At 36.4% G+C, this 18709-nt stretch overlaps 1 protein-coding gene across 8 annotated transcripts in view; it reads right to left on the bottom strand.

The window, feature by feature from the left end:
• Nucleotides 1–18709, bottom strand: part of piezo2b (piezo-type mechanosensitive ion channel component 2b) — an 82191-nt gene that overhangs the window by 12136 nt on the left and 51346 nt on the right. For 4 of the 8 annotated variants that reach the window (XM_026205528.1, XM_026205531.1, XM_026205530.1 and 1 more), the window contains 17 exons: nucleotides 16946–17189; nucleotides 16512–16614; nucleotides 16176–16335; nucleotides 15947–16036; nucleotides 15420–15547; nucleotides 15155–15217; nucleotides 12652–12755; nucleotides 10680–10778; nucleotides 9778–9892; nucleotides 9173–9241; nucleotides 8926–9092; nucleotides 7128–7306; nucleotides 6681–6854; nucleotides 4972–5736; nucleotides 2894–3152; nucleotides 2130–2312; nucleotides 182–467 (listed from right to left, as the gene is read on the bottom strand). In XM_026205528.1, coding sequence (XP_026061313.1) covers nucleotides 182–467; nucleotides 2130–2312; nucleotides 2894–3152; nucleotides 4972–5736; nucleotides 6681–6854; nucleotides 7128–7306; nucleotides 8926–9092; nucleotides 9173–9241; nucleotides 9778–9892; nucleotides 10680–10778; nucleotides 12652–12755; nucleotides 15155–15217; nucleotides 15420–15547; nucleotides 15947–16036; nucleotides 16176–16335; nucleotides 16512–16614; nucleotides 16946–17189 — 3188 coding nt within the window. The remainder of the gene's footprint in view (nucleotides 1–181; nucleotides 468–2129; nucleotides 2313–2893; nucleotides 3153–4971; nucleotides 5737–6680; nucleotides 6855–7127; nucleotides 7307–8925; nucleotides 9093–9172; nucleotides 9242–9777; nucleotides 9893–10679; nucleotides 10779–12651; nucleotides 12756–15154; nucleotides 15218–15419; nucleotides 15548–15946; nucleotides 16037–16175; nucleotides 16336–16511; nucleotides 16615–16945; nucleotides 17190–18709) is intronic. The other 4 variants (XM_026205535.1, XM_026205532.1, XM_026205534.1 and 1 more) reach the window with 3 other exon arrangements.

Genomic DNA, 18709 nt, shown 5'->3' with positions numbered 1-18709 from the left:
GAATAGGGAACTCCACGCTGCGTCCTCTAGAGGGTGTTCCCAAAGCGCCCTCTAGAGGACGCAGCGTGGAGTTCCCTTTCGAAAGGGAACTGTTCGTTTCACTAGTTGTCTACCAGCTAGATCAAGATGAAACCGGATTTAGCATTTGAGATGAAACGATGTTTGTGTCAAGACTCCTCACCGCGTTTGGAGCGCACAGATGAGCGGCGGGACAGGTGAGATCCGCAAGTGCTCTGCCGTCGCAGGTGAGGCCGATGCTCGGGGTAAAGTATCTGCACATGGACCTGGGACGAATCCACGGACCTGCCGAGGTTCACGGACTTGAGCGAGTACGCTGGAGAACTCTTCTTCTCTTCTTCAGCTGGAATCACCACCGCCATCTTCCCCTCGTCCACAGAATCATCCCGATGAAGACCCTCATCCTTATGGGACGCTTTAGGGTCGTCTTCATCCCAGAGACCGTGACACTGAGCCAGAGAGAGAGAGAGAGCCAGAGAGAGAGAGAGAGAGAGAGAGAGAGAGAGAATGTGCATTAATTCAGGCAAACAAACGCTAAGGAATCGCAGGATTGGAAAAGCAAAGCTGTGATTCATCAAATACCTTTTTATTGGCTGTTTAATCAAAGTTGTGAAGTAAATAAATGGCACTTTTGGAAACAAGACAAAAATTACATTACATTTAGCAATAAAAATAAATTAAATAATAAATAAATAAAAAATCAGGGCTTTAAAATGGATTCTGCAGGGCTGCAAAATAATTGCAAACACCATTAAATAAATCTTAAATGCTCATATAATATTTAGCAAGCAACACTTTATGAAAACTTGTTGGGTTGCGTTTTAAAATCAAACAAATTTTACACAAGCAGTGTTTATTTTTTCAGAAAATCACTTCTACGTGACATTGCAATTTTTTAACTAGGGTAGTGATATCACAAAAACTTATTTTTTTGCCTTTTTGAACTATAATGTGCACTGATTAATCTTTGGCAGTAAGGAACATTTATATACTGTAGATGTAAATAAAGTAGACTTTTATTATTTTCCCACACACTCGTTTTTGAACAGGTAAACCTTTGCTTTTGCATTTAGGAATTACATTTGACTTGATTTATCTAGTTACTAAATGTCCCTTATTGTCAAAGATTTAATTATTATAAAATGTATCATTTTCTCCCCTGCAGGTTTCATTCACATTCACAGATATTTCTATGTATCCTGGTGAAAAGTGCAATGTCATGCTGGAGATATTTACTAGTGTTTGATTTTCTGAAATAATCTGAAACCTGGAGATGAGAGAAACCTCAAACGCTAGGAATTGATTTTAAAATCCATTTTATGGTTTTCAAAGCTCTCAACAGTCTAGTGGCTTCGTTTAGATTTCTTAATGTCTGGTGAATTATATTTCCAGCTGAATCTTGGCTCTAATCTCTCATCTAAATTGACATACATCTCAAAACTGAAGCAGAAAACAAGCAGAAAAAGCAAGTATTTATTCTGAACAAGATTTCGGAATGCAAAATCCATTAGTGTGCAAACCTTAAAACTCAAATAAATATGTAAACATATATTAATAAAATATAATGACAAAATATACTTAGTGAAGTTTTTTATTTCTATGTATTCTGCATTTATCTTTGCATTTGCTAACTCACAGTTAACGGGAACATTCTCTTAAAAGTTATGAGCAACCTTCAACTTTAAAAGAGCATTTGTTCAAAGTGATCTAGCTTTTATGTTTTAGGGGACATTCGTCTAAAATATTTCACGTTACTACCCTTTTCAGAATGTTCAAGAGAACGCTCAAACCTTCAAATGTAACGTTCCCAAAATTCTAAAATAGAATGTTCATTTAAACGTTGTGGCACAACTGAGAAAATAAGTTTTAGAACATTCAATCAACTGGACGTTTTGAACATTCTGAGAACTTTTCTAAATAATGTTTTCACAACTTAAAGGGAACATTAGCAAACCTTTCTTAGAACGTATTTTTGTTTTCAGCTGGTCTTGACACTATAATGTTTTTTTAATTATGCTTTAAAGTTGCTTTACTGAAAACTTACAGCTTTATTAGTGCTATGAGATTGGCCACAACAATCATCACCATGATGTGGCAAAGAGAGGATGTACCTTTAGTATGGATCTGTGGAAAAACAGCGCCAGCAGCTGAATCAGGTCATAGTGCACGTATCCTTCCTTCTTCTCTGTGCCGATGATGTTGGGCGGATGGTATGGCTTCCCCTCGTTGACTTTCAGGTTCTGGTTGAATGGGAAAAAACTGAACTGGAAGAAGTATTTGATGACGATGGTGACCTGGAGAGAGAAAAGAAAAACACATTTACAAACGATTTATACCTATATTTAAAGTAATAGTTCACAGAAAAATTTGAATTTGTTAATAATCGCCTCACCTTCAGGCCATTCAAGATGTAGATGAGTTTGTTTCTTCATTGGATTTGTATATATTCATCATTACATCGTTTGCTCAGCAGTGGATGCTCTGCAGTGAATGGGTGCCGTCAGAACGAGAGTCCAAACAGCTGATAAAAACATCACAATAATCCACACCACTCCACTCCATCAGTTAACATCTTGAGAAGGGATCATTGTGTTTTTTTTTGTTACAAACATGCAGCTTTTGGCTTCACAAGATGTTAACTGATGAACTGGAGTGGTGTGGATGATTTGTAGATTATTGGGATGTTTTATCAGACTCTCATTCTGACGGCACCCATTCACTGCAGCGCATCCATAGGTGAATGCTACATTTCTCCAAATCTGATGAAGAAACAAACTCATCTACATCTTGGATGGCCTGAAGGTGTATAACTTGAATGTTTAACTAGGTCTGCACAGAATCTGTGAGTCCAGAATGACTGAAAACAAACTCTGACCTCTGTGTACACGATGGCCGTCATCCAGAAACGCTTGCTGGGCCGAGGAACAGAGAGCATCGCCCACAGGAAGATGAGGATGGGGAGCACCAGTGTCACCATGGAAGCCGAGATCATGTGGTTGAGGATGATGACCAGGAAACAGACCATCTCAGAGTGCGCCACCAGCAGGTTATAGAGAGCATAACACAGCTGGAGCCCGAGCGGCTGCGATTTATAGAAACGCTCAGAGTTTTCCAGCTCCTCATCATAGAACATTCTGGAGAACAGCACAAAAACAGAGCACATTAAATGTCTTACCTACAATTCACACTTCTATCATGCTCCAGGTCTGCTGGTGATGAGAGCATCAGCGATATTTAAATATAAGCAATGTTGTTATTATTAAAGGGGGGGTGAAATGCTATTTCATGCATACTGAGTTTTTTACACTGTTAAAGAGTTGAATTTCCCATGCTAAACATGGACAAAGTTTCAAAAATTAAGTTGTACGTTTGAAGGAGTATTTCTGTTCCAAGAATACTCCTTCCGGTTTGTCACAAGTTTCGGAAAGTTTTTTTCGAGTATGGCTCTGTGTGACGTTAGATGGAGCGGAATGTCCTTATATGGGTCCTGAGGCACTTCTGCTGGAACCACATGCGTTGAGTAAAACTGCTTCAAATATCTCTGTGTTGTTAACTTAGCTATCGGCGCGTAAGCACATCAAGTAAACAACATGCGATGTTGTCATCAAACTGCACTTTCCACATGTACAGCTAAAAAAAAAAAAAAAAAAAAGACGACAAAGTGGAACTTAGTCATTTTCCAAAACCGCTGAGCAAATATATACAGTTTCAATACATACCACATAGAGACGTTGTTGCTGATGCTGCTCTTGTTAAATTTCAGCCTCTGGATCTGATTCTGGATCATAAATATACGCTGAATCTGACTGTTAGCCATGGTTTGTTTTGGATGTTTTTTTTCCTCAGCTTCCACATGCTCTCAACACAAAAGCCTACTGGCGCTCGTGATTCTTTAGCTCCGCCCACACGTCACGCCTCCAGACGCTCGTGTTTTTCCGGGAAAAATCGGTACAGACTATCTTTCTCTTATGAATATAATAAAACTAAAGACTTTTTGAAGTTATAAAGGATGCAGTACTACTCTATAGGTACTCAAGATTAAAAGGATATTGAGTGAAAACCAGCATTTCACCCCCCCTTTAATAAAAACTTTAACTGATACTTAAATTACTCAAAAAGATTTGCTGAATAAAATACATTAAAATACATCAAGTATTATATTGAATGAAAAATATTGCATATATAAAAATATGGTTGCTAGAACTAAGATGAAAAGCTACCTAAAAATGACAAAAGCACATTATAAAATTACGAACTGAAAACTAAATCTAAAGCTTAACTAAAATTAAAAGGCAGCTATTTTGTAATATCTTTAAAACGAAAAGTAATAGAAATGACAAATGCTCATCATAAAATTGCTGAGATAAAACCAAAACTAAAGCTTAAATAAAATTAATATATAATTAAAAACAAAATCTAAAAACAACAAAAGCACATCATAAAATCACTAAATGAATCTAATATACATATATCTAAATGGCAACTATTTGGAAATATTTTCAAACAAAACCAATGAAAATGTCAAAACACATTAAATTAGTAACTGAGATAAAACTCAAATTTAAATAAAAATAAAAAAGAAACCATTTAGAAATATTTTAGGAAACAGAAACTAAAAATGACAAATGCTCATAAATTACGGAGATAAAAAAAAATATTTACTGTAAAAAAAATTCTAAAACAAAAATGAATTGATGTGACAAATGCAAATAATTATTATCTATTTAACTATTTAGAAATATTACACTAAAACTAATAAATTACTGTAAATATATGTATATATATATATATATATATATATAAAAGCTAATTCAAAATATTAATAAAACCTACTACTGTATATCAATGATAGTGCAATAACACTGGTTTGCAGTTAGATGTGTGATTACTGGGACACCACAGAGCCCTCTGAAGAAGCTGTAATGTAGACGAGCTCTACGTGACAGAACTCACTTGTTGAGCAGCAGTTCGCTGGCGGTCAGATCGGTGGTCATGGAGGGCAGCAGAGGGTCGTCCAGATCGGATCTGCTGTCAGGCGTCATCAGCATCAGCCGTTTGTCACTGTCACTTTCGTCCGAGCTCACAGACAGACGGTCGAAGCTCACGGCTTTGCTGTAGCTGGGCGGCACGTCAGCGTCCGAGGTGTTGGGGGCGTCTGTGTCCGGGGTGAAAAGCTGTCCGCTGACCACGTTCTCCAGTCCTGATGATTCGCCCTCGTCCTGTCGGATCGGCTGTTCACCGTCCTCATCTTCAGTAATGTACTGCTCTTCCTCTCGATGCTCCTCACAATCCAGCTGAGGAACCTGATCATCTTCAACTGCTTCCTCTGGATCCACTAAATCCCATTGGATTTCCTCTTCCACATCTCCTGTAGCGTCCTCTGCCGGCTCATCTGTCGCTTCCTGCTCTTCTTCTGCTGGCTCGTCTGTCCCTTCTTGTGTCACTTCCTCTTCTGGCTCATCTGTCTCTTCCTGCTTCTCTTCTTCTGGCAGCTCACCTGTCACTTCCTGTGTCTCTTCCTCTTCCAGCTCATTGGCTGCTTCCTGTTTCACTTCTTCCTCTTTCAGTTCCTCGTGATCTGCTCTCTCAGGTTTGTCCTCAACAGTCTCAGCGGTTTCGTCCTCTTTCACCTGCACCTGTTCTTTCTCGTCCTCGACCTCGTCTATAGTGTCGTTGGTTCCTTGCCGAGAGAACAGTGTGATGCACTGAGTAGCTTCACTAGAAGCGAAACCACAAAAAAAAACAACACCAACAGCTGATGAGCTCAAAACAATCACTGTAAACTTATCATCTGTGAACACTACAACACATCTTAAGATATTTTGATATTGAATATTGGCTTTGAATAACACAGCTGCCTCCAATACTGCATTACTCTATACAAAAATAAAAAATAATTATATTTACTACTGAAATATCATCCATAATTTCTAGAAACTGATTGATATTTGATGCATCATAAATGTTCATTACGTAGAACCAATAATTGTTGTTATGCTACAATAATAAAAACATATGCATTATATATATTTTATAACACAATGTCGTATTTTATATGAATATTAACATTATTATTATTATTATTATGGCTGTTGTTGATATTGTTATTACTATTAGTAAATGTTATGTTAAATGTTTTCTTTCCACTAGATGGTATTTACAATATTAATAATGATATTAATAATATCAATATTAAATTGGATTAATTTTAATAACATATTTAATAATTTTTCTAATACAAAATATTATAATTATTATGATATATTAAAATAATGTCATGATTCATGATTCCTAATGATATTAATTATTAACTGAATAATAATAATTCAACTATTGTTTTTACAATTATTAATAAAAACATAATAATGATAATAGTAAAGCTATTGTTATTGTTCTAACTAATACAAAATGAATATAGAAGAAAAAATAGATTTTTTAAAAATAAATAAAATACATTTTTAATATTTATCTATCTTTTAGTCATTTAGCATTTTCTCTTCGGTTGTTCACTCATGATGGTAAACCTGTTTTCATTTATTTATTTATTTATTTTTTAATGTAATGCTGAAATCAAAACAAAGAAGAAAAAAAACCATAGGCTGATGGGAGTGTGGAGGGTGAGGATGAATGTGATGAAGATGTGATGATGAAGAGTCCTGCACCTGGACATGACGCTGCTTCCACTGTCCGCAGAGGAGTTGGACATGTCCAGACCATACATTTTGCGTAGTTTGGGACGAGCGCGTTCGCTGGTTTTGGGAATATTCTGAGGCATGTCGTCTAAGTCATCCAGAGTGGACTGACAGGACAACAGCATGGTGGCTTCGGTGTATGCGCTGATGGATGGACAGATGACATGAGCAGAAATATAATGCAATGAAAATGACAACAAGACAAAATCTGAAATGAAATGAGGTTGCCAAGTCTCCTGATTCTCAAATGTTGCTACTGAGATTAAAAAAAACCTTTAAATATAATTGAATGAAAATGATGTCAATGCAGAAATTCTAATAATTGTGTTTTGATTCTTTTGAAATGTAGAAACATAATTTCTTGATACTTTTTTAGTAAGATTCAATCTGTTAATGATACAAGTCAAAGCTGAAGACCTGGACATGCTGTCTCTGGAAGCGAAGGAATCCAGACTGTGATCGACTCGTCTGCGGCGCGCTCTGTTCGAGCAGGAGTCCTCCTCACTGATCCGGTCCAGTCCAGATTCACGAGATCCGTTCAGTTTCATCTGCTTCTTGTAGTACACATGGATGCTCTCGCGGGACGGCACGTTTCCCTGCAGGACAAACGATACAGTGGATCAGTTCTAGATCAACATCAGCTAAACTGATTCATTTAATTCTTAGACTATAGTCATAGATTTCAAAATTCCAAAAAGATATATTTTTTTTAATTACACATATTATTGAACTTAAAGGGATACTCCACCCTAAAATTGTGTCATTAATCACTTACCCCCATGTCGTTCCAAACCCGTAAAATCTCTGTTCGTCTTCGGAAAACAATTTAAGATAATTTGGATGAAAATCGGGAGGCTGTCCCATAGGCTGCCCAATAAATAACAGTGTCAAAGTCCAGAAAAGGTATGAAAAGCCATCGTCAGAATACTCCATCTGCCATCAGACGTGCAATCTGGGTTATATGAGGTGACGGGAACACTTTTTGTAAGTGAAGAAAACAAAATGCATATCACGGTGCAGCGTATGCTCTTCTGTGTCCTCCGCACCACTAGGATGCGCTGTTTTATTTCAAATCAAAGTTAAATACATGTAGAAGCAGTGCATCCTTGTGCCGCGGAGAACACACAGCCAGGGGGCAAGGAACTCGACCGGAAGTTGAAGTCGGGTGGGGGCTGCCATCTTTTAGCAGAACTTCACTTGCGTTAGCATTCCCATTGACTCCCATTCATTTTGGCGTCACTTTGACAGCGAATAACTTTACATCTGAGGCGTTTAAAGACTCCGTTTGTCCATTATTTATTTCTAAAGATACATGACAATGTATAAAGGGCTCCATTACCTTCTATGTTACATTATGGCCCTGTATAAACAGTTTTTGTAAAAAATAGGCTAACGATTGCGTCATAACCACTCGGCTCTCTGTCGCATTACCGTACAGACAGGAGGAGCTCGCAAGCAATTAACTTAATATGGCGTACTGGCGTTACATTTTAAAATAATATACAAAATAATTAATCAGATTACTTACTCCTGCTCACTCACGCCAAAGAACTCCCCGCTCAAGCTCGCCGTCTCTGCAAGATTAACGATGGCAGTTTGCACGCACAGCCACTTAGAAGATTTACATCTGTCAGACAGGTTGCTGACGTCGTCAAGCTTCGTTTGAGTCTGCGCGTCAGAAACGGAAGTGCTAAAAAACACTAAAAATGGGCTTCACTTGTCTCAATTGAGTTCCAATGGGGTCGCTGTGTCCATTTCTTTTACTGTCTATGCACACAGCACACAGTGATATAGAGAGACACAGAGGAGACCGTTGGGAAAGGAATTATTGAATAAAGTTGTTATTTTTATTTTCTTCGCTTACAAAAAGTGTTCCCTGTCACTTCATATAACCCAGATTGCACTTTTGATGGTAGATGGAGTATTCTGACGACGGCTTTTCATACCTTTTCTAGACACTGTTATTCACTTGGCAGTCTATGGGACAGTCTCAAGCCTCCAGGTTTTCATCCAAAATATCTTAAATTGTGGTCCGAAGATGAACAGAGCTTTAATGGGGTTTGGAACGACATGGGGATAAGTGATTAATGACAACATTTTCATTTTGGGGTGGAGTAACCCTTTAAAAGTTGAACTTCAGATTTTGTATTTTTTTTTTGCAATCATTTGTCATCATCAGATTTTAAAATAAATGTCTATATATTATAAGCAGAACCTTCTTGACTTCTCTGGTCAGCATGCAGCGCTCGATGCGCAGAACGGTGGAGATATCGATGTATTCTCTGCAGACGGAGTTCAGCCACTTGGTGATGCTCTCAACGGTGGTCAGAAACAGCACCCAGGTGAACTTGATGATGTTGAAGACCCTCTTGATGATGTTGTCTACAGGAAGTGGAGGAAAGGTTAGTTTGGTTTGTCTGTAGTTTATATATACAGGAAATGAATGCGCTTTATGAACACACCTGGTCCGTCCGTTTTGTCTTCCTCTGAACTCTGACGATCTTCTTCACCGATCTCTATCGCCACATGACCTACACACAGAAAGTTGATTATCAATGAGATAACTATTTATAACTATGGCCACAACTTTTCAGTTAAAGTCTATTTCTATGTAGCTATTGCGACTTTTTATCTCACAATTCTGAGTTTATATCTCACATTCTCTCTTTGTTTCTCGTGATAACATCTGGCAAAGAGACTAATGTAAACTAGCCTTCGGGCTAATTTGGGTACATTTACATTCATGAATGTTAATTAATGTAAACTGTCCCTTTTTGTGAAAAAATTTTTTTAAAGGGAAAAATGTCAGAATTACAAACTAACTCATAATTATGAGAATTCCATGCAATTCCAAGCTTACATCTCACAATTCCGACTATTTTGTTTCCACCATGAAAAAATTTAATTACAACTTCTTATAATTCAGAATTTACTTCTGACAAATTCTAAAGAAATCAAATGTATGAGATATAAACTCAAGATTGAGAAATATGAACACATTTTTGAGAAAAATGTCAGATAAATTCAGAATTTAGATTTTTTTTTACAACGTTTACAATTGCCGTACCGTCTTTCTTGTCTTTTCTACGTCTGCGGCCGTATCGCTTCCAGAAATGACGTCTCCCTTTGCCTCTTTCTTTCAGGGCTGCTTTAGAGTCAGCGATCCAGGTGTGATACACAAACTACAGAACATCAATATGAATTAATCTATCAATGCTATGTTTATATAGTGTTGCACAAGGACGTCAACACATGCACGTCACATGTTCAGCCAATTAAGGAAGCCAGATGAAATTTAACTCATGATTAAATTTGTCCATGACATACATATATTAAATGAACCATTTAGACCATGCATTTGTAATTAAATCACTGAAAAGTCTGAATCTGACACTGGATAAACAAGCACATCCACCACAGAATACCAACAATGAATACAAACAACTCTTTTCCATTCAAATCTTTGAAATCCATTAGAATTTTTGACTTGTATTGTACATGTGTACTGACATGTTTTTATTCATTCATTGGATTAAACAAGTTGTTTGGATCCAGGTTACACAAGAAAATGGAAAATTCATAGACAGTAAATGTTTTTTGCTTCACTCATATCTGAATGGCTCGTGAACGCTTGGTGTAAAATGGTTAGATGTTTTTTGTGGTCATTTCTGAAATGCAGTGGAGCAAATCACATCATTTAGTTGCAAATAAAAACTTTAAAGTAAACGAACAGAAATAATAAATAAATAAAAGTACCTTCCCAAAAACACCACATTAAACAATGAACAACAGCCTAAAATCATTTCCATTCCATGCATCCTCAAAGGAGTTATATTTCAAAATTTCATTTCATTTTTTTTTTTTTTTACAAATATAACTGGAACAACACGGAATGGAAATCTTAACAATAAAACACCATCAGCAAACACAGGGATGGAAACCCAGATGACACGTTCCCCGCGGTGGTACCTTGGCCGCCCTGATTAAATACTGAAGAACAGTTTTGGGCAGTTTAATGATAGATCTTGGTAAAGCCACGAGGGCCGAAGCAAACTTTCTGATCGCTCGCTAAGAGGAGAAAACCAGGAGAAAGTCACAGCATCAGTGTCCTGAAGCCCTTCAAACAGTTACAGCACTATACAACACAACACATGATCAATAAATCACAAGAGTGTCACTAAACAGATGAATAAAGCCTCCGCAACAGACACTCTGGAAAAACCATTGGTGCTTTTGAGGAATGTTTATTTGTTCATTTCTCAAACAATCCAGCTATCTCTCAATCACTCATCCATCCATTCATCCATCCAACTATCTCTCAATCACCGATCCATCCATCCATCTATCTCTCAATCACCCATCCATCCATCTATCTCTCAATCACCCATCCATCCATCCATCTATCTCTCAATCACACATCCATCCATCCATCTATCTCTCAATCACCCATCCATCCATCTATCTCTCAATTACCCATCCATCCATCCATCCATTCATCCAACCAGCTATCTCTCAATCACCCATCCATCCATCTATCTCTCAATCATTCATATATCCATCCATCCATCCATCTATCTCTCAATCACCCACCCATCCATCTATCTCTCAATCACCCATCCATCCATCCATCCATCTATCTCTCAATCACCCATCCATCCATCCATCTATCTCTCAATCACCCATCCATCCATCTATCTCTCAATCACCCATCCATCCAGCTATCTCTCAATCACCCATCCATCCATCTATCTCTCAATCACCCATCCATCCATCCATCCATCCATACATCTATATCTCAATCACCCATCCATCCATCTATCTCTCAATCACCCATCCATCCATCTATCTCTCAATCACCCATCCATCCATCCATCCATCCATCCAATTATCTCTCAATCACCAATACCTCCATCCATCTATCTCTCAATCACCCATCCATCCATCTATCTCTCAATCATCCATCCATCCATCTATCTCTCACTCACCCATCCATCCATCATCCATCTATCTCTCAATCACCCATCCAATCCATCCATCCATCCATCTCTCAGTCACCCATCCATCCATCCATCTATCTCTCAATCATTCATATATCCATCCATCCATCCATCTATCTCTCAATCACCCACCCATCCATCTATCTCTCAATCACCCATCCATCCATCCATCCATCTATCTCTCAATCACCCATCCATCCATCCATCTATCTCTCAATCACCCATCCATCCATCTATCTCTCAATCACCCATCCATCCATCCACCTATCTCTCAATCACCCATCCATCCATCCATCCATCTATCTCTCAATCACCCATCCATCCATCCATCTATCTCTCAATCACCCATCCATCCATTTATCTCTCAATCACCCATCCATCCATCTCTCAATCACCCATCCATCCATCCATCTATCTCTCAATCACACATCCATCCATCTATCTCTCAATCACCCATCCATCCATCTATCTCTCAATCACCCATCCATCCATCTATCTCTCACTCACCCATCCATCCAACATCCATCTATCTCTCAATCAACCATCCATCCATCCATCCATCCATCCATCCATCTATATATCTCTCAATCATCCATCTTTCCATCCATCCATCTATCTATCTATCAACCATCTATCTATATAGATGCACACACACACACATTCATAGTATAAGTATCTGCTATACTGTAAGAAAGATTTCACTGATTTACATTATGAGCTATCAGAATTGTGTTCAAATAAGTATCAGCAGCTGCACCAAACAACCTATTTAGTTTTTTTCTCCAAATTATGTCTATCTCACACTAAATGAGATATAAAAGTCTGATGGATCAAAAATGATACAAAACATAAAACACATATGTGAACCGAGTAGAATAACTGTAAGCTGGACTCCAGAGAAGTTCAATCAGTTTTCTTCTGCAGACCAGCAGCGGTTCACTCACCAGGAAGGCTGATCTCTTGGGCAGTTCTTCTTCTTTTTTCTCCTCCTCTTCCTCTTCCTCTTCGCTGTCAGTTTCAAACAGGTAATAATCACCACTTCTCACCACTGAGAGAGGAATGGATGAGCAAAAACAATTGTATAAAACTTGCAAAGAGGAGAATAACATGTTTCTGAGAATTCATACAACATTGAAAAAAGTTTGTTATTGACTTTCAAATAATCAAATCAATTTAAATAATGAAGTTTTGTACAGCCGTATATGTCATAACAGACAATACTAATGAATCTCTTGACTGAACTTACCTGAATCTCTAAATCTGAAAACCATAGTCAAACTTTGTTTTAAAGGCATGACAGATTAGCATGAGTCATTAACATTTGTAAAGCAGTACCACAAAAAAACAATAAAAACCTTAGACCATTGAAGATTCGTGCACATCCCATTATAGGCTTTTTATAAAATGTAGAGTATGTTTTATATTTGTTATACTACTTAGCATATTATCAATCAAAGAAATCAACAAATTGGGCTAGTCAGTCATCTCACACCACAGAAACACCTCTGTTTCTGCAGTTTCACAGTCGCATGGCAAAACAGGATTTGGAATAAGGAAACTGCCTTGTGTCCTTGAACAGAAGAGCCACAATGGATGGGGAGGACAGGGGAGGATGCTGGGAAAACATTTCAACACTTTATTTAAGAGCCTCAGATTAACAAAACCCTGAAAATCTCTAAAAAAGACCACATTTTCTACAGTGATTAGTGTCTCTCTTTAAAAAGAAAACTACAATGGTGATATCATGGTTTTCAGTCATGGTACCACAGTAATACCATGGATTTCCGGACAGGATTCTGATATTAATACTATGGTATTCTTCGCCATTCATGTAAATACCATAGTATATGAATATGGCAATCATATTCAATCGTATGATACCATCGCTGTACCATGGTACCACCACAGTATGTTTGTATATGACAGCTTTTCCTTAATAGTCTGTAATCTAATCACTATATAAAACAAGCCTTGATGTTTAAAGAAGGTTTACGGTTAAATCACATCTCACGTGCTCACGCTGATAGCAGAGATCAGCTCATCAAAGACGACAAAGTAAATACCATCTCACTCATATCACACCAACACAATGAGCTTGAGGGTATTTCTTTTGCTTTTTGATGGTTTTTCTGTTGAGCACTTTCTTTGTTGAAGAGGAGATAAAGAGAGGGACCATAAATGTCTGGTTTATAAAGTTATTTCACCCAAAAATGACCATTTAATAAACCTATTGTCGATCAAAAGACTATTTGGAAACCACAAGAAGTGCTGGCTCTTTTTTTAAATATATTTTAAAATGTAATTTATGCTTCACATTTTTGTGGAAATCGATCAGTTTTTTTCCAGGATATTTTTTTTTTTTTTTTTTTTATAAATAGAAAATTCAAAAGAATGGCATTTATTTAAAATAGAAATCTTTTGTAACATAATAAATGTCTTTACAGTCACACTTTACAGTTTGATCGATTTGAAGCATCTTTATGAACAAAAATATTAATTAAATGGAAAATGTATTTTTATATATATATATATATATATATATATATATATATGTGTGTGTGTGTGTGTGTGTGTGTGTGTATTCTTTATTTTTTCTATATCTTTCTATTTATTTATTATATTATTTAAAATAATATATATCCCATGCTACGTGTGCTGTGTTAACCTAACTGAGACTTGTTATAGCACTTACATATCATTGCTCTTTTTGTTGTTTTTGATTGCTTCCACTGTCCTCATTTGTAAGTCGCTTTGGAAAAAATCGTCTGCTAAATGAATAAATGTAAAGTGTAGAATATAAATTAAATATAGAAAAAACATGGACTTTCATTGCACAAAAAAAAAAAAAGAGCGCCATGAACATTCTACTAAATAACTCCCTGAAACATTTCAAAACATTTTCATTTATGGATGAAATATTCTCATAATACCAAGGTAATACCAGCTCAAGCTGCTTCATTATTATATGGTCATAAGTGAAATCTCTCTCTTTTCCACAACAGAGTGTCTAGTGTATTTTAATAAAGCAGAGTGATTCTCTACTGTACGGCTCCGTTCACCTGCTCATACGATCACATGACAACAAACCAGAACCATCCAGACATTCAGCCTTTTCGGCTGCTGTATAGATCTATTTAAGGCACCAAATCGATGTCATTTTTTACATCTGTAAGTGATGGAATACTTTTAGTTCTACACTTCAAAAGATCAAGGAAAATGTGGTTCCTGATGAAATGCCTGCTTTAAAGCATCTACCACTGGTTGTTAACACTGCATGTACAATCATAAGGCAGACGGCCTTAAATAGATGTAGAAAAGTCTAAGGTCTGGAGGGTGTGTTTGTCGTCTCGGAGGTCTGACGGAGCACAGGTGCAGTATGGGAATCCTCTGACTTCTGGTCAAGGACACAAGGATCAGTGAGATCAGAGGAAGGTATGAGGAACCTACTGGACGCATGGTCAACCCAAGGCCTCCACCACTGCTTTTTTTGCACCTTGTTTTTCTTTTTCTCTGCAAATGAAACGTTAGAACGTTAATGAAAGCATGTCAGAAGTGACACTGGCGAAATTGGAAATGAAACCTTTTCCTGCTGGCAGCTAAATACATACACAAAGCTTATATGAGAGTGCTAAACTTGAATTTTACCGTTCTGTTGGTGATGCTTCTATGAAAGCACGCTATTTTAATTTACTGTCGTGATCTATATCTTTACCATCGTCATCGTCTTCGTTGTCGTCAGGTTGGACGAGTTTCTGCTCGTCTCCAGACACCTGAGCCATGCTGAGCATCTTCTCCTTTCCTCTCTTGAACTTTTGCTGCCGCGTCTTAATACGATCCATCCTAAATGAATGCATTCAGAGTAATGAGAGAAATCCTTCACAGCACATTTAATAATAATAACAAACTCTAATACCATGTGCACTGTAGTAATATTCAAAATAGGACAAAAAGTCGTTTTTTTTTTTAATGTAAAACTCTCTTCTACTCACCAAGGCTTCATTTAAATCCAGTAAAAACACAGCAATATTATGAAATGTTAATGCAATTTAAAATAAACTATAAAATATCAGGCAGGCTGGTGAAAAGCTAAGCTTTTATATAACTTCATAACATGAGCTAAGGTTGCTCGAGTGGTGGTTTTCAATTAGAAATGATGACTTGGGTCACTCTACTATGCTCTACTATGGACTATTACATGCAACTCATGAAGTAAAACACATATGAAAGGATGTTTCTCACTGTCTCTTCAGTTGCTCCATGGATCTCTTCTCCTCCTCCAGACGAGCTCTCACGACCTTCACAATGCTGGCCTGAAACAGCTCTGCTCCTCTGACAGACAGACGGATGATACTTAACTAAACTGTACTGATGTTTACACTTACTGTACAAATATAAAACGATCCCTCAAACAAAATCGTACATTTGAATCAAATCTAACACACTTGTGTGTAAACATGTATGTAAATACCGAGATGCGAGAATCTGTCCGGCGCGGATGTCTGCGACCACATGCAGGAAGTAGTAGCTCATGAAGACACGTCTCTGCAGCAGGAGGAACGTAAAGCAGATACTGTCCCAAATAATCCCGGCCTCGTCCCTCGGCACCTCACATCCATCTAAAGACACGCCTGAAGACACATGGAGAACTGAATAATGCAATGTTGCTTCTCAACGAGAAGGTTATACGTTAAAGATGCATGTTGTAAAGCAAACAAGCATAAGAATATACTGTGCACACAAATATTGGCTAAAATAAAACATAGATTAGAAACCAGAATCTTGGCCAAAAGCCACCTTTCTTTACCTTCAAGAGCTTTGTATTCTTTTATGGTGCAGGCAAGACTGAGCAGCTGAACCAACCAGCAGCTATTCTTCACCAAATGCTTGATATAACCACACGCCAAAATCTGTGAAAAAAAAAAAAAATACAATTCCTAATGCATGCAACACTTCTTGTGATACAAAACTTTTATAACTATTAAACCTTCATGGTAATGAAACATTAAATGCAGAATATATACTGTAAAATAAAAAAGTGTACTGTACTTTAATAATAAAATACATTAATTATAAATTATAATATATATTAAATTAATATTCAAATTATAAATTAATAAAACATCTATAAAATACGTTGAGATGTTCTTTTTTTATATCTGATTTTGGCCAAATTGGCTGAAAAGCGTAAATGCATTTCTTTAAGGGATTTTTTTTTTTTTTTTGCTTTAAGACACTCACAGCAAACACGTTCTTCATTGTGATGACGAAGACATTGTAAGCTATGAGGAAATCCCAGTAACGGAGGATCTTCTTGATTGGCTTGAGCAAGAGATCGCCACCAAAGAGCAGGAAGTAAAAACACGCCACCAGGTAACCCATGCAGAAGACGCTGATCCGAGTCGTGCCCGTGATGAAGATGATGGTCAGGACGAACCAGAACAGGTAGCTAAACATGATCACCTTCAGCATGTCCAGGTACGACCTGAGAGAAGGAAATAACATTAACATGAGAGTAACGTTTAACCGACGTTTGTTTAAATGATCCATCAAAACTAGGGATGCGCCAGTAATAAACCTCTCAGCCAATACCGATAACCGATAATTTAGAACGATATCTGCCGATACGATACCTATAGTTTAGTTTTCTTAAGAAAAATAAATCTCACCTCGTTAACTATATGGAGCCCTCTCATTTTGTACATAATACTTCAGGTTAAAATTTACAACAAAGCTATTTTATTAAATTATATTTATTTTAAGATAATAATCGCACTCAAATAAAAACCGGTCATCATAATCGATTTATTCAAACATATATATTTAATTAATTAGTTTTACACACACATATATATATATATATATATATATATATATATATATATATATATATATATATATATATATATATATATATAGAAACATTGCTTGAGATGTGATACATTTCAGTTAAATGTAATTTATTTGTCAACATACCTTCTAATGTTCATTCATGTTTATTTTGCAGTGTAACTTGTATTAAAGTGGAAGAGTCTCGTGTGCCGTGCAACAGAGATCTGTCACATCGCTGTAAAATGTGTGCCAAAATGGCATTTATTGATTGAATTTTGTAATAAAATGTAAACATTTTGAAAGCTGAGACGTTGTGCTTATTATAAGTAACAAAGCACACAGCTCTTTGCTATTTTTGGATGGGAGGTGCATTAGAAATAATGTTTAGTGAAGGAAAACTGCAGGTCTGGGTCAAACAGAACCCATGTTGATGGTGGAGCACTAATACTATTTATTTGGGACAGCCAAAATGTAAAAACATAATAATATGTTGTGGTGCATTATTAAACTAGCAGAGAAAAAAGTATTTTAACAGTAAAAATTTACACGGTTCATTTACTGGTACTTAAAAATGATTTCATAGCATAATTACATGATAAATGTAGAGCAAAAAAAAAAATAGAACTGTATTTAAATGTAATTAATAATTCTAAGATAATGTGCTGACTATAACTACATAATATAAATGACACATGCATGTTCTTAGCCTTATGTTCTTATAATTATTCTCTGTATTATGGTTGAAAATAAAATAGAACAACAAAAAAATATTAATAATATAATAATATATAATAAATAATTTGGATTTATTAAAAAGTATTTTAACGGTTTTCTATGATGATTACATGACAAATGTAGAGCATATCAAGTAAAAAATAAAATAAAAAATAAAAATAAATAAAAATAAAAATAAAAATAAAATAAGGCTTATATAAAAAAAAATAATAATAATTTTGTCTAAATAAAAATAAACTCATAAGTTAAGGTGTTACAGTGGCTGTCCAACTATGGTTCGTGTACAAAATAATGTTAAATATAATAAATAAAATAATGTGATCAGTTAACTTGATGTTAAGTGCACAGTGGAAGTATGCAAATAGGGAGGCAGCCATAATTTATTTAAATGTTATGCTTCATTTCCTATACAATCCCAGACATCCTGACAGCCATAAT

The sequence above is a fragment of the Carassius auratus genome, chromosome 27, assembly GCF_003368295.1.
Source record: "Carassius auratus strain Wakin chromosome 27, ASM336829v1, whole genome shotgun sequence".
NCBI lineage: Eukaryota > Metazoa > Chordata > Actinopteri > Cypriniformes > Cyprinidae > Carassius > Carassius auratus.
Note: the sequence above shows the minus strand (reverse complement) of the source record. Positions and strands in the feature narration are given on the sequence as shown.